Source organism: Ursus americanus, chromosome 2, assembly GCF_024610735.1.
Source record: "Ursus americanus isolate L20-20 chromosome 2, mUrsAme1.1.p, whole genome shotgun sequence".
Taxonomy (NCBI): Eukaryota; Metazoa; Chordata; class Mammalia; order Carnivora; family Ursidae; genus Ursus; species Ursus americanus.
The window spans coordinates 84365569-84382171 of NC_142128.1; the positions used below are offsets into that span (position 1 = coordinate 84365569).

The window sequence follows — 16603 nt, forward strand, 5'->3', positions numbered from 1 at the left end:
GCCACGAGAAGCCTGCTTCTGTACCTGGAGCCACAAAGGAGCTCAGTGGTAGGATCACCTGGAAAAAGTCACTGAAGACAAATCTGTAAAAACCAAACTCTGCTTAGAATAACTGGCATATGCCTTTAAACCATGAGTTATATTTGTTATAAAATAATCAAGGGGCATCTGGGTGGCTCAGTCAGTTAAGCACCCGACTCTTGATTTTGGATCAGGTCATGATCTCCGCGTTGGGCTCCATGCTCAGCATGGAGTCTCCTTGAAATCCTCTCTTTCCTTTCCCTCCCCTGACTCGTGCTAAATGAATGAAGGAAGGAAGGAAGGAACGAATGGACAAGAATGAATAAATAAATAAATAAGTCTTAAAAAATAATCAACGTTAAAACAGTCACACTGGGCTTAAAATCTAGAAATCTGTTATCTCATCCCAATACTTAGTCACTGTATAATATATTAGGGGAAAATCCTTTAATTGCCCTATGTTTTGGTTTCCCCATCCATGGACATCAGTTAATAAAATAGAACCAAGGGAAGTTAGGCATCCTTTTATCAGTCATTTCGGTTTTTACCCAAAGGAAATACATAATTCTGAGGACCAATCATGCTTTGAAATTGGAGGGTGGCGACATGACTGATAGTTTTCTCCAACCATTTGGAAGAAGGTTGAGTTTAAAGATCAACTAAGTCTAAGACCAGTAATTAAAAAGGCTGAAAAACTGAAACTGTTTCACCAGTATGAACCCAAGATGCTGCAGCCACCATGCCTATGAATAGTGCTGCCTTATTCATTTGCCGCTTACAACACTTGATAAATTTCTTTCTTTTGCTATGTAGCTGTGATCATAGCAAGCGATCTGCATATTTATGTACAATTCACATAGTTAGTCTCACTCTGTACCTATGAAATGCACCAACACAAAGCTGAGTTCAGTAACTAGAAAGTGGCTAAGCTAAGTGATGAAATTATCAAGACAGCGGAAGGGAACCACTGAGTCCCCTGTGTCAGTCAAACAGAAGGGGCCATTCTTGTTTAGAAGAAACACTGGCACTCTTATCTTCCTAAGTTGGGTCAACTGACAGAAGCAAAAACTAGAACTAATTGGTCCTTTCTTGATCTTAAACAGACCATCTGTACTCAGTCTGGGACATTAGCTGCTTGGGTCACATCCTGGCTCCACCAGGCACCAGCCTTGTGACCTCAGGGAGGTTATTTAAATTCTCTGTGCCTCAATTGCCGTCTGTGTAAAGTGAGGAGAGTCATAGCACCACTCATCCAGGGTTGTTGTCAGGGTTAAATTAGTTATCTTATCAAAGTGTTTAGTTTTCATTAGTAAATGAATGTTAGTTTTCATTCTGCTAGTAATTTTTTTTGTTGTTGGAAAGAAGATAGAGAGAGCACCTTGTGAATATATTGTTTTGAAAATCTTCATTTGGAAAGAAAAAGGTAAAGGAGATGGGACCAAAAGGAAAAGATGGATAGGAAATAGCAACTATTGTCTATTTAGTAGCATTTACATAAAAGACATAGTCCATACATTATTTCATTTGTTTAAAAACTTGTTTTAAAAAAACTCTTGGAGGTAGGTGTTATTATTGGTTATTTCCAGATGAAGGAGCTGGGCTTGGTTAGAGGTTCCCTGATGTGCCCACACACAGGAGATTCAAGCCCTAGCATACCTGACTGTAAGCTTGGATACTCCCTCCTTGGTACTACTAAACCACCAGACTGGGGAAAAAAATAAGAAAAAGAAGGTGGAAAAGTGAGGAAAACAGACTAATGGAGAGAAAGGGACCAAAGTATCATCTAGTTTTTCACCCAGGAGCTGAAACTTCTATCCATAGCGATAACATAAGCATCGAAAGTCAAGACTGTAATGATAGAATATAACATTGTTCTCCTTGCTGGTGCTGAAAACTATCACTAATAGTAGTTTGAAACATTTTATAAACACACTTACATTAGTGTGTCTAGTTAAACATTCACCAAAATGCCACTGGTTGAGCATGAAAAGTGGAGAAAAATTCAAGGTAATCCCCCAAACACTGCAGCAATGAAGCAGTGTGCACAAATGTCGGGATCGGCACCCCAGAACAAGTAGAAGCCCACCGATATTTATGTCCATGTCAACAGAAAACCATCTCTTGATTTAGAAAGCCATGCAATGGGGGCGCCTGGGTGGCGTAGTCCTTAAGCGTCTGCCTTCGGCTCAGGGCGTGATCCCGGCGTTATGGGATCGAGCCCCACATCAGGCTCCTCCGCTGGGAGCCTGCTTCTTCCTCTCCCACTCCCCCTGCTTGTGTTCCCTCTCTCGCTGGCTGTCTCTATCTCTGTCAAATAAATAAATAAATAAAATCTTAAAAAAAAAAAAAAAAGAAAACCATACAATGGTTCCCAATGTAGTATGCTACTTTTCAAAACTCTACCAAATGAAATGCCCAATCGTTCTATAATTACATGGCAGTTACTGCCTTCTGACTACACAGACTGAATCCCCACTGTCTTCCCACAGGCAATGGTAGGCTCCAAGAGACAAACTGAATGCGTCTTTGGGGTCAAATGTTTTTCCTTGTGCCCTGCTCCGTTTTTCATTGCAACTTGGCACTGCTCCCCTTAATCATAGGTTGGGGAAGGGGGATGAGGTCGGCCTTCTCTCCATTGCTAAGGCCACCGTTCATGGCTCCATTGAAGTAAAGTGCACCCACTGCACCCAAACGCTTCCCTTCATCTCGGCACAGCAGTGATTCCCATCAACTCAGTGCAAGTTTTAATTAGAACACAAAGAACATCTTAGTTCCTTATCACCATAATGATATTTGAAGGAAAACTATCTGCTTGATGGGGTTTTGAGATCAGACAGGTAAATGTGACAGGTATTCCCTCTGCCTGGTACAAAGTATTCTAAAACATAAACTTTCTTTAATTCAATCGAATCCAAATAAACTTAATGCTAACTGAGATAACTGTCCTCATTCTCTGCAGTAAAAGTTTTGGGGGCAATTTATTGGTACTGACTACAAATGCAGTCCAGAACTTTCAGTGAGAAAAAACACATTACACCAATGGGAAGTCTGAATGTGCTCAATGAACCACACCTCTTACTCATACAGGAAAGAAGTCTTATCAGATGTTCCTCTAGCCAGTATCAGAGGTAAGCAGATGAATGAGAAGGATGAGTGTGCACAGAGCTCGGGAGACAAGATTAAATGGAAACTAGCAGCCCAGGCACTATATGCCACCTGGTTCTGTCATGTAAAGTTCTGGGTAGCTAATGCCATTTTTGACATTGACCATCTTTGACATTAGTGTATGCTGGATTTGCAGAGTAGATACTAGTCAGTTTGGCATCTCAGAATGTTGAGTAGAGCTTGAAACTGTCAGACTAAAAGGAAATACTTGGCAGGAGCTCTTCAAAGCTGTAGCATCCTAAATTGAGTTACCGCTTCCTCCTGGAGGGTAATATCCCATAACCTTCACAGCCAAATACTGGCCTAGTGCCAGTCTCAAAGTTAGCAGCTCCGGTGGTACAATGCAATGAGTTTGGAGATTCGCACTCAGTAAACCTGCCACCTGACAGGAAACTCTGGTTAATGTCCCAATGTCTTTTTCCCCCCTCACTGTTCCCTCTTTCTGGAACCCTTCTTACTTCCCAGGTTTTAGTGGATTCCTACTTGTCTTGCCAAACTGGGTTCCAGCTAAGTGTCACCTCTCCTCAAGAAGGCTTCCATGACCACATAACTACTCCACTCTGATCTAGAAGTCCTTTTGTCACTCCCTAAACCCTATAAATGCCATTCGGATCACCTTACACTGCCCAGTAAAAGGAGCCATATTTATCTGTGAGAAGCCACACCTTACTCAACTTTTTTTTCAGCTGGACCCTAGCATAGTGTCTTGATCTCACAAAAGCTGGTCATTAGGAGTGTGGGCTTGCACAACCTCTCTGTGCCTCAGTTTTCTCATCTGTAAAAGGGTATGATCACAGTACATACCTGATAGTGAATGTAAAGTGCTTAGAATAACTGTGAGCTCTTATTATTAAGCGTTTGTGAAATTAATAAGTGTAATCTTAAGTCAGTTACTTTAGATACAATGTCTTCTATAAAACGGAGATAAGTTTATTTCTTTACAGAGTGGTAGTAAGGATCAATTGAGATGACATAATTAATGAAAGTACTTTGAGAGCTGTAGAGGACTATTTTTAAACTGCCCTTTTGGTTATTATTACCTAATAAATGATATAAGGTTTCTAAACCAAAACTCAAAGAGGAGTCTTTAGTGGCTAATGCAGTGGTTGCCCAAGGCCTATTCAAACCTTGGGTTTTTTTCCTTAACTTTGCAACACTGGCCATAAGGGACAAGGTACAGTTGCATGGACTATTAACAAGGTTAAGGGAAAATAGTTCCCAAAAGTCAATGAAGAATTGGAATAGTAGCCATCTGGAAAGAACATCAACATCCACAAAATATGGGACATCCAGAGGGCTTAGGATGCATAATCACTGCTGCTTGATTCTGATCATATCATAACATCCATGGAATTCAAGAGCTGGAAAGAATTTTTGAAATCATTTCTTCCAATTCCTTCCTTTTACTGATGAGACAACTGATGTCTGTGGACCCCAAGCAACTGGCTCAAAGCCACATATCAAGCAAGTGGCGAACAACTTTCCTCCTAATTTGTAGCCTATAGGTTTATACAAATTTTGTTTGTAATATGTTGCCACCACTATTTTTATAGGGCGGACTTTAGGGACAAAGTTGGGTTCCGATCCCAGTTTTACATTTTTTTAATTCTGTGACTTCAAGGGAGTTATTGAACTGACGAAGTCTCAGGTGCTTCATTAGTAAAATAGGGACCCTAGTATGTCTTTTAAAAGTTCACCCTATGATAGAAGAGACGAATGTCTGTACATCAGGTAGCAAAACCTGGGCCTTGTACCTGCTTCAGCCTTCACTGACTTCCTATGGTAACTTAAAACCAAACAATGTTCTTTTAAACCAAACAATGCATAAAGACCAAGACCATATTGTAAAACATCACTCTTGAAGAAAGCACCTAAGAACTGACATTTGTGAAATTTTCTTTGGTATTGAAGTGGTTAAAAAAAAATCCTTCTTCCTTCTGGTTTAAAACCTGGCTGCACCCCCGTTCTCCCTTTCCACATACCGTGCCTTTCACCGTGGCTGCCGTCACGTATGACGGGGTAATAGTAAAGCAGTGTATAGCACAGTGCGGCACTATATCTCATGTTTGCTTTCTCACCTCCGCACTTCCCCACCAGGTACCGTTAGGCTGCCAGTTCCAGCTCCTGCTCTATCCTCCCTTCTCTCGTTCTGCCCAACCGCGGCTTTAAGGATGCGTCTTGTCTGAGGACGGCTCCGTTTATCAACGCAAGATAGAAACTGCTCCGGAGTGACCTGGGCTCTGTCTTCCTCGGAGGACCAGCGTCCTCTTGTCCACGTTCCCGGTTGCCTATCTCCCGGGGCCAGCGTCTGCCTCTTCCTCCACAGGCCTCTTAGCGGCTCCCCTGACTACCAACGTTTCGCCCTCTGATACCCGCCTTTCTAAAAGGTGTGAGACTAGACCGAGTTCTCAAAGTTGGTGCGGGGGCAGCCACTCGCACTGATGTCCTGACCATCCCCGCAACAAACACACTACCAGGTGCGGGGCTCTAGACGGGGCAACAAAACTTGGTTGTCTGCCTTCTCGAAGGCAGCTCCGTCCCCAGGACACAGTACCCCCAGGGCACTCCGCGTGGTTTGCATCTGCGGCGAGGAATGAGCCCCAGGAGGATGCACTGGCGCGGACAGCCTGGAGCAGGCGTGGGCGACTGGGCCCACCATGGTTCCGCGGCTGGGAAGACAGCGTGGCCCCACCTAACTTCCAACTCTGAGTCCATATCCCCTCTCCACCCCCGAGCCCCCACCCCACCATCCCCGGGAGAACCCGGAGCCACTATTCTAGCCTCTGAGCTGGGAGAGCGGGAGCCGGGCACCGGGAAGCCAGGGAGTCTCACTGTCGGCCACCTCGCCACTCCGGAGCCCCCTGGCCAGCCACAGTTAGGCTTCACGCCGCGTCTGGAGGACTAGGCGGCGATGGGCACCCCTATTCCCTCACTCCAGGGCTAGGGGTAGGAGGCGGGAAAAAGGAAACCCCGCGAGTTGGAAGGGGCGCAGCTAGCCCTCTTGCGGGGTCCCCACAAGCCCTTCTCGGGGAAGGGGACGAGGCCACCGCGATCCACACCCCCACGCACGCCCCGGAGCTCGGCGCGGACTGGCCATCCCCATGGGCACCTCAGGCGCACCCAGCCCGGCGCGTCCTTCCCCAACGCGACCTCCGCATCCCGTCCGCCCGGGAGCGGCGCGGTCTGCCGGAGGTGTGCTCACCGTGCGCCCCGCGCGCCCCACGGTCCGGGGCCGGGCGGCCGCCGCCTCGCGCTCTTACCAGATGGCCATCCTGCTCTTGGGGTAGTCCAGCCGCTCCAGGCAGCCGAGGAAGTGCGGCAGCGCGTGCGCAGCGTTGCGGGCGAGGATGGCCACTAGCACCGTGGGTCTCTGCACCGGCGACTCGGGAAAAACCTGCGTCTCCTCTGCGTCGTGCTCCGAGTCGGGCTCCGCGGCAAAGCGCGCCCGGCAGCCGCGGCGGAGCAGAGCGGCGGACAGGAGCAGCAGCGAGCAGGCGAGGGTGGCGGCGCGGCGCGCAGCCATGTTCGGGGCCGCGGCGGGCGGCGGGAGACGGGCGGCCCGAGGGCGCAGAGGCCGGCTGCGAGGGCCGTACGGCGGACGCGGCTTCCCGGGCCGGCTGGCGCGCGCGCACTGGCACCGGGCCCTGCAGCCCGGGAGCCTCCCGCCGCCACCGCACCGCCCAGGCCCTGACGCGGGGAGCGCACCGAGGACTTGCCGCCGCCGCGCTCGTCTGGGGCTCCGGCTCGCCGACAGCCGCGGGGCGGGGGGGGGGGGGGGTGTTGTCCGTCCCGAGTCCCGCGGAAAGTTCCTTTAGTCCAGGCTCAGCTTGTCCAGCTGAGGTCTGTGGCTTCCCCCGGAGCCGTGAGGTGTGGCCGTCGCTGCCAATGGGCGTGTGAGTGTGTGTGTGTGTGTGTGTGTGTGTGTGTGTGTGTGTGTGTGTGTGTACATAACGGTGCAACTCCGAGAAAATTTATTCTGCTTTTGCAAACCGCAGTCTAAAGTCCTTCACAGTGATGCAATGTATCCAGTTTTGCATAATGCACCTATTGACTAGACGGGTAGAGTTCTAAAATGGAAAGTCACCCAGCTATCCATGACCACGGTAAACATTTTTTTTTTTTTAACTTCCACAAAGGCAGAGTGTTTGCATTTCCCTATACACTCAATTTCTCTTGAAGTTCATCCTTGACTGAGTAGACCCCCATTACACCAAGCTCGGAGACTTGGAGAATTTGAGAGCCAGACTGAACCCTTGCAGTTAAAGGAAGCCCCTTATGGGACACTGTTCTGAAGCCCTCCTCCTCTCCCTTTCCCCCCTAGGGTCCTGAGCTTCCTGACAGGATGGCATAAAAGACAAGTTTTATCTAAATGGTTTTATTTTTCCTTAATGACTCAAACTAACAAAGAGTAACAAATACAGGGAAAATTCATACCTGTTGGAGTAGAAGAGGGAGAGATAAGGAAGAAGAGAAGAAGGCCTGAAGGAAGAGCACAATTAGCACATAGAATGAAATTGCTAGGATATTCTGCCACAGGATATTTACTCTTGAACATAATATAGAAAGCTAGCAATGAAATCTGGAGTTCCTTCTTTGTGGGATTGTGTAGCCTTTGATCTATCTATGTGCAGGTTGGGTTGGTACCACTGCATACTCATGATCTCCAACCCCAATTCGCCCTCAGCCCTGTCCCACAGATTTCTACTTCTTTTGTGTCCTTCCTTCTCTGCAACTATTAGAAGTCGTCATCACTCTCTTCCACCCCCTCACCTCCTCAGAAGAATATCACCTCCTTTACTATACTCCCTCAACAGCCTGTCTCTAATATCCTTACCAGTGCCCTCCTTACTTGCGGGCACCTATTGCCAACAGAGCTTTTGACCCCATCCTCTCTGTTCTCGTCTATGACTTTGCTTTGCTCCATCTTTATCTTTACTCTACCAAATCTGCAACTGGTTCCTCTCCACCAGTTCCTCCCCCTCAAGATAAAAACGTAGTCCTCTCCTGCCCTTGAATAAAAACATTTGTTGTTTTCATCCTGTGTCTCCTTCTAGCAATCCCCTCTGTCTTGGCCAAGCTCCTTCAAAAAGGGGTCTACGTTTGCTTTATCCACTTCTTCATCTCCCACCTCTCCTTCTTTACAGAGGCTGTTCTGGCAAAGCCACAGATGACCTCATCATTGGAAGATTCAGTGACCCCTCTTCAGTTCTCACCATTCTGGACCTCTGTTTCTACTTGTGTTTGAGCTCCTTCACCAGGTGCCCCTTCACAATGTGCTACTCTTCTAGCACCGTATAGTCTCTCAGCATAATTGCATCTTCCAAATCTATGCCTCCTGCTCTAACCTCTTCTCTAACATTTAAACTTTTATATCCAGTGGCCTACACACATTTCCTTCTCCTCCATCCTCCTTTGGAAACTGCCATTGCTATCCTGCGTATAAGCCACAGGGACTGTTGGACAGGGCCCTTTCCCTGGGATGAGGTGGGATTGATGGACAGTTGCTGGCATCCCTGGAGCCTAGTATTGGCAGAGTGTATTCAGTTTTCTGAATGTTCTCCTTGCTGATTACAAAAAGAACCTGTTAATCAGTTATGGCCTGGCAAAGAAAATGAGATTTTCCCTGGTCGTGGCAGATTGGTAAAATACACATTCTGAGAATGCATATTTTATTAATCATAACAGCAGGTGTAAAATATGGAAACAGTAGTTTATATGTGTGAAATGTAGTATAGATTTCACTAGTCTGTAGACAAAGCTTGGTGCAGAAGTAGATTCAAAACCACAATGACATATCACCTCACACCTATTAGAAGGACTATGATCAAAAAGACAATAGGTAACAAATGCTGTCAAGGATGTGGAGAAAAGGAAACACTTAGTATACTGTTGGTGGGAATGTAAATCGAGATAGCCATTATGGAAAACAGTATGGAGGTTTCTCAAAAAATTAAAAACAGATCATATGATCTAGTGATTCCCCTTCTGGTTTTAGATGTGAAGGAAATGAAATGACAGTCTCAAAAACATATCTGCAGCCACATGTTCATTGCAGCATTATCTATAATAGCCAAGACATGAAAACCTAAATGTCTTTTGGTGGATGAATGAATAAAGAAAATGTGGCATACACACACACACACACACACACACACACACACACACACACACATATATATAAAGAGAAGGAAATCCCTTCATCTGTGACAACATGGGTGAACTTTGAGGGCGTTATGCTAAGAGAAATAAATCAAACAGAGAAATCTGTTATATGGATATAAAAGCCAAACTCACAGAAACAGAGAGTAGAATGGTGGTTGCCACAATTGGGGAATGGGGGGAATGGGTGAAGTTGGTCAAATGGCACAACCTTCTGTTTATAAGATGAATAAGTTCTGGGGATGTAACGTACAACATGGTGACTATAGTTAAGAATACTATATCATACGCTTGAAAGTTGCCAATAGAATAGATCTTAATACAAGGTTGGTTTAACATTTTAAAAATCAATCAAAAGATTTTACAAAATCCAATATGCAGTCTCAGCCATGTAGGAATAAAGCGGAACTCACCAATCTGATAAAGGCCATACGCAAAAACCTAACATCATACTTAATGGTGAAAGAATGAAAGTTTTCTTCCTAAGATCAACAACAAGACAAGAATGTCCTAACTTAACATTTCCATTCAATATTGTAGTGGATGTTTTAGATTGGTCAATAAAGTAGGAAGGGAGGGAGGGAGGGGGAGAGAAGGGAGGGAAAGAGGGAGGGAGAGAGGAAGGAGGGAGGGAAGGAAGAAGGGGAGGGAAGAGAGGAGGCAGGAATAGAGGGAGCGATGGAAGCAAACGGAAGGGACATTTGAAACAAGCTAAGTATGTTGGCAGGCATATTTTAACATGAATCTGTAGGGTGGATTTAGTCCTTTTATGCCAATGGCTCCAAATTCAATGATTTATTGAAACGTATTTTACTAACAGGATAAAGAATATGTTGAAAGTGGAAAAAGAAAGAAAAAACTATCACAAATCCACTACCCCACCACAACCTCTGTTAAACATTTTGGGAAAGTTTTAATATGGTATTTTCAATTTGGATATTTTAAGTGTGGGTTTGTTCTCATTCCTGCTAGTGAAATTCAACACTTATATGTTGATAGCAAATGTGAATACATACCTAGAGACAGAGATGGGATGTTTTTTGGACCAAGAATTGCTTTTGATGCCTTTTCACATTTACAAAGCCACGTATTACTTAACACTGTATATACACAGCTCTTTACATATTTTATATACAGAAATTATCAATTTATTATCCCTTTTAATCTAATTCTTAGAGACAGCTTAAAATAAAATGTTTAATAAACATGGAATATATACGTTATCTATTTAATATATTATATATTTAAATACTACAAATAAAATCAAAGTCCATATACCCAGCACCCATCTTGAGGAACAGAACATGAACAATCTACTTTGACACCCTCTGGGTGTCCCTTCCTGTCACAATACTCTGCTCTACTCCCCAGAGACAAGCACTAGACTGAATTTTGTATTAACCAGTCTCTTAGTTTTATTTAGAACTTTACCTCCAGTGATGGTAAATTTTATGTGTCAATCTGCTAGGCTCAGTTACCCAGTTCTTAGGTCAAACCAACCCAGATGCTGATGTGAGGTATTTTTTTGGATGCGACTAATAACTAAAACAGTAAACTTCGAGTAAAACAGATTACCTTTCATAGAGTGGGGGCCTTCATTCAATCAGTTGAAGGCCTTAAGAGAAAAGACTGAGGTCCCTTAGGAAGGAAAGAACACAGCCTCCAGGCTGCCTTTGAACTCAGGACTGCAGCATCAACTATTCCCTGGGTATGAAGCCTGCCAGCCCGCCCTTCGACTTTTGGATTTGCCAGCCCCCACAGTTGCATGAGCCAGCTCCTTAATATCAAGCTCTCTCTCTCTCTCTGAGTGTGTGTGTGTGTGTGTGTACGTGTGTGTACATACACACACACATCCTATTGATTCTGCTCCTCTGGATAACCGTGGTTAATACACTTCCTAAATACGTATTAGTGTTGCCTAGCTTTGATTTTTTTCCCAATTACTATACAATTTGCTACTTAACGCATGCAATAATGGCTTTTAGTGTATTTACAGAGTTATGCAACATCACCATAATCAATTTTAGAACATCTTCATCACCCCAAAAAGAAATCTCATATTTATTAGTAGTCAATCCCCATTTCCTAGCCCTAGGAACACTTAACCCTAGCCCTAGGGAACAGCTAATCTACTCTCTCCCTATAGATTTGCCTATTCCAGACATTTCATGTAAATGGAATTATACAACATGTGGTCCTTCGTGACTGTCTTCTATCCCTTAGCATAATGTTTTCAAGTTCTATCCATGTTGTAACACACATATCCAGTACTTCATTCCTTTTTATTGCTGAATGATATTCCATTGTATGGACAAACTACATTTTATTTATACATTCATCAAATAATGGACCTTTGGGCTGTTTCTATTTTGGGCTATCATGAATAATGCTGCTGTGACTGTCCATGTACAAGTTGCATTTAAATTTTACGTATATCAAATCACATTTTATGTATTATTCTGTGACTAATATTTTGACTGTACATTAGGGTTCTTTGAGATTCATCCAAGTTGTTGATTGAAGCTAGGGTTCATTATTTTGACATAGTAATATGTGATATGATTGTATGATAATAGATGTATCTATTCTACTGTTGATAGATATTTGGGTTGTCTTAGTTTTTTCTGTTCCAACCAATATGTCCATAAATATTCTTGTACATGTCTCCTGGTCCACAGAAGATAATTTTTTTTACCATAACCTTATGGGAGAAATCTACTTGATATCATGGTATAGTACAAATATATATCTGAGACAGTGTTCCTAAAGCAATACTTAGTAACAGTTATTCTAACCACATGCACTACACACTGATACTTTCTCTTCTATTTTAAGTAACTCATTTTTTTTAAAGATTTATTTATTTATTTATTTATTTATTTATTTATTTATTTGACAGAGACAGCCAGCGAGAGAGGGAACACAGCAGGGGGAGTGGGAGAGGAAGAAGCAGGCTCCCAGCGGAGGAGCCCGATGTGGGACTCGATCCCGGAATGCCAGGATCACGCCCTGAGCCAAAGGCAGACGCTTTAACGACTGCGCTACCCAGGCGCCCCCTAAGTAACTCATTTTTAAAAACTGGGCCCAAGTCACTCAATTTATTTCACAACCTCTAAGGATCCTAGCCCTCCATTTGAAAAATACTACTTTAGGCTACGTACGAGGGCGTAGGATTACCAAGTCATGGGATTTGTGCATCTTTCCTTTGCTCTACTTTTTGACTAACTCTTGGCATTTGTTACCAATCTCATGGGTATTTTATGGTATCTTCTTGTCTCAATTTACATTTTCTCCTTCTACCAATGTGGTTGAGTACCAATTCATGTTTGCTAGCCGTTTATATCCTTTTTAAAATTTATTCCCATTTTTTCTATAGACTGTTTTGTTTCATTTCTTAATTGATTTTTAGGAGTTCTTTATATATTCTGGATGTGAATCCTTTCTTTCACTTATGTGTCACAGATGCCTTCTCCAAGTCGATGGCTTTTTTTGCCACACTATCTTTGTGTCAGAAATTCTTAATTGAAATACAGTCAAATGTAACAAACCTTTTTCATATAGTTGGTATTTTTTTGTTGTTGTTTTACTTAGGAAATCCTTTTCTATCTTGGAGGTCATAAAAATTCTTTTACATTTTCTCCTAAAATCTTTACTTATTTGGATTTCGCTTTAAGCCTTTAAGATATCTGGAATTGATTGTGTTTATAGTGAAATTAGGAATATAGTGCAATTAGGAATCCCCTATATATATATATATATATATATATATATATATATATATATATTTATATATATATATAAAATTTCTTCAACTCCTCCCCACATCATCTCTGTCCATATTTGTATGACTCTGTATTTGGTTCCATTGGTTTATCTATCACATATCTGTACCAACATCACATACTCTTAATTATAGGTCTTTATAAAAGTTCCCTCTGCTTGTTCATCAGAAGGGTCTTCGTTATTATTGGCCCTTTTATGCTCACATTTCAGAATCAGCTTATCAGATATACGGGAAATCCCTGTTGGGATTGTGATTAGAGTTGCTAGAATTTATAGATCAATTTGGGGGGAATTACCATCTTTACAATACTGAATCTTTCTCTCCAGCAGCATAATGCGTCTGTCCATTTATTTAGGTCTTCTCTAATGATCTTCAATAACATTTATAATCTAAAAAGTGTTGCTCCTCTTTATCCTTGGTACCTTATTTTTGTTGTTGTTTTTTTCCAAATGGAAGCAGTATTTTAAAAATAAAAATACTATATCCTGATTTTGTAAGTGAGGGGTTTAGATTGTACTCATAAATTTATGAGAAATTGGAGATAATACTTTGGATTACTCTAAATTCTTTTCTTTATAGTAGAGGTCCCTCATATATGCTCATACACATGAATGGTAAAATATCATAACATTCTAAATATTTTACTAAAGGTATAAACATCTCACATATTCTCAAATTACAGAGAATGAGAAATTGTATGCTTTACATGCAAAAGAGGGAACAAAATAAATATGAGCATTCTTACAACCAATGTATTAAAAGTTGATCCAGAATGCTAGCCTCCATTTTTCAGCTTGAGATCGTTGTCTTATACGATGTTATGTAAAAAGCCTTTTCTTTTTAAAACACTGAAAATTCACATCACAATCCAGAGTTCATTTTTTCCCTTGAGACTCTAGTTGAATTAAAATGTCTCTGCCTCGACATTACAGGGTTTTTTAATAGGAATAAAATGGTCTGGCTTAGATATCAAAATGGGAAATCAGTAAAGCAAGTGCCAGATTGCATTGAATTTGATTGCATCCAGTATACTCAGGAGAATTTTATTTGTTGTTACTTACCTAGCTTTTTTCCTAAGCACTTAATTTCTCTAAAATAGTGAAATATTAAAGCATTTATAAAAGGAGAAATTCTTCAGTCCGTGAGAAGCTGAAACTCTAACCAGTTCTCTGGTGGATTTCACTCTAGATGGCCACAATACTCATTTTGATTCTATACTTTAAACACTAAGTTTAAGTTTTCCCAAATCCTTTGTTTTCTATCTGAGGCATTCCCAATCGCCAAGAATTATTTATGTTTTCATTGTTTGAAATGGAAGCCAAGATACAGTCTACTTTCAGTCTTGAACTCTTTGTACTGGACAATGACATTAAAAGTCAGACACATTTAATATTCATGCTTAAATGTATCATGCATTTTCTAAGGTATAGAACTTCATTTATTTGCCAAAGGGTAGCATTAGCCTGTTTCTTTCTTAGTCTATGGTTCTTTCTGCATTCTTCTGGATTCCTCAACTCCCTTTCTTCCTTAAGCTTAAGCTGAAAATCTTCCCCTGAAGATGTTTGAGCCTTGTTCACATAGCACCTAATTCCACTGGATCTCCTTACTGATTTATAAAATTTCCCCTATACTCATATTAGGAACAAACTGTTGTTAATGCTTCTATAAATACCATCATTGGAACTGATTGGGATCTTTAGAAGTCAGAGGGATTTATTTACTTCTAATTACTTGAATTAGTGTCGCTGTTCAGTGCTTCATGGAGCCTACTAATTTCAGTGTCATCTGCTTCTTTGGGGGTTAGCAGCTGCTTTGTGGAAATAAACTTTAATGGCCTCATTCAAATGAAATACAATCTGGGGCAGTTTACGAATCTTCATGTGTGGTTTTCCCTCACATTAGGAATAGATGCGCTTCTTTTGCCTGTATGGAAGGCACTGCTTTCTTTTTTCTTTTTCTTTTCTTCTTTCTTTCTTTCTTTCTTTCTTTCTTTCTTTCTTTCTTTCTTTCTTTTTCTTTCTCCTCCCACACTTCCTCCCTTTCTCTCTCTCTCTCTGATGCCTTCAAGCTTTTCATGTGGCTTTTAACAAGTTGACCTCAGTGTGGACTTCGCCATGTTTCTTTTGCTTGCTATTCATGTAACATTTTGTACCTGCAAATTTCTCTTTCATCAAATTTGGGGCAATTTTTTATTTCTTCAATTTTTTTTTCTGTCCCATTGTCCTTCTTTTCTCCTTCTGGTTTTCCATTTACATGTATGTTGGATTGTTTGATGTCATGCAGCAGGTCTCTGAGGTTCTGTCCATTTTTAAAAATGGTTTTTCTGTTTGTTGTTTACCTTGGATGATTTCTTGGAAGATTACTCTACCTTCAAGTTCACTTAATTTTTCCTCTGTAATTTCCATTTGGCTGTTAAATCCACCCAGTGAAGGTTTTTTTTTTTTTTTTTTGAAATTTTAATTTTTCAGAATTTCCATTTGCTCTTTTTCCTTTTTCTCTTATGAGATTTTTGTCTCCTGAGGTTTTCATTTACTGAAAACATGTTTTGTTTTACTTTACTGAGGAAAGTTCTAATAGTTTAAAATCCTTATCTGTCAGTTTCAACATGTGATTCATCTCAGGGTCAGACTAAAAAAAATGTGACCCATTTTCTTGATATTTTGAATCATATCTAAGTTGTAGAGGTTCTGGATTCTATTGCATAAATGCTTCAAATGTTCTTCTCTGCCTCTCGGAAACTTCTCATCCTTGGTTTCCAGGTCACATGCTCACGAGGCTTTGCAACTTATTTTCTTTTTTTTTTTTTTCTTTCTTTTTTTTTTTTTTTTTAAAGATTTTATTTATTTATTTGACAGAGATAGAGACAGCCAGCGAGAGAGGGAACACGAGCAGGGGGAGTGGGAGAGGAAGAAGCAGGCTCACAGCAAAGGATGTGGGGCTCGATCCCATAACGCCGGGATCACGCCCTGAGCCGAAGGCAGACGCTTAACCACTGTGCCACCCAGGCGCCCCTGCAACTTATTTTCTGACCGCTCATTCAGCAAATCGTGTTTACTCTTGCTCCTCTACTCCTGAAACGTGGGTCCCGCCTAAAAACATGGTTCTTGGCAGTCTGGTGTTTCTTCTCTTTCTTCTCTCCACTTTCTTCTACAGAGATCTCATCGACTTCCACACTTTAAAATTCACCTGACAGGGAACAGAACGAGGCTTTTCCTGTTATCAGGTTGAAGACCCAGGCGCCTTCAGTATTTCCCACTTTCTCAACAGGGCTGCAAGTAGCATCTACGGGAGGAGAATTAAGGGCTTCGGGCCTAAGGGTACTCTTGAACTCTCCCCCTCTCCCCTTCTCTGCCCAGATTTGAATAAACTGGAAATGGGAGCGCGTTGGCTGAGGTTCTAGCTGCATCTGCCAGAGGGAGGAGCTCATCTCGCTTTCCTCGCGGTGTGTGCCTACCTCCGCGCGCAGGCGGGGCG

At 42.2% G+C, this 16603-nt stretch overlaps 1 protein-coding gene across 1 annotated transcript in view; it reads right to left on the reverse strand.

Moving 5' to 3' along the window:
- The window catches only part of COLGALT2 (collagen beta(1-O)galactosyltransferase 2), a 104978-nt gene extending 98041 nt beyond the window's left edge, over positions 1 to 6937 (reverse strand). The window contains exon 1 of the mRNA XM_045811372.2: positions 6447 to 6937. Coding sequence (XP_045667328.2) covers positions 6447 to 6709 — 263 coding nt within the window. The 5' untranslated portion in view covers positions 6710 to 6937. The remainder of the gene's footprint in view (positions 1 to 6446) is intronic.
- Positions 6938 to 16603: the final 9666 nt, after the last annotated feature.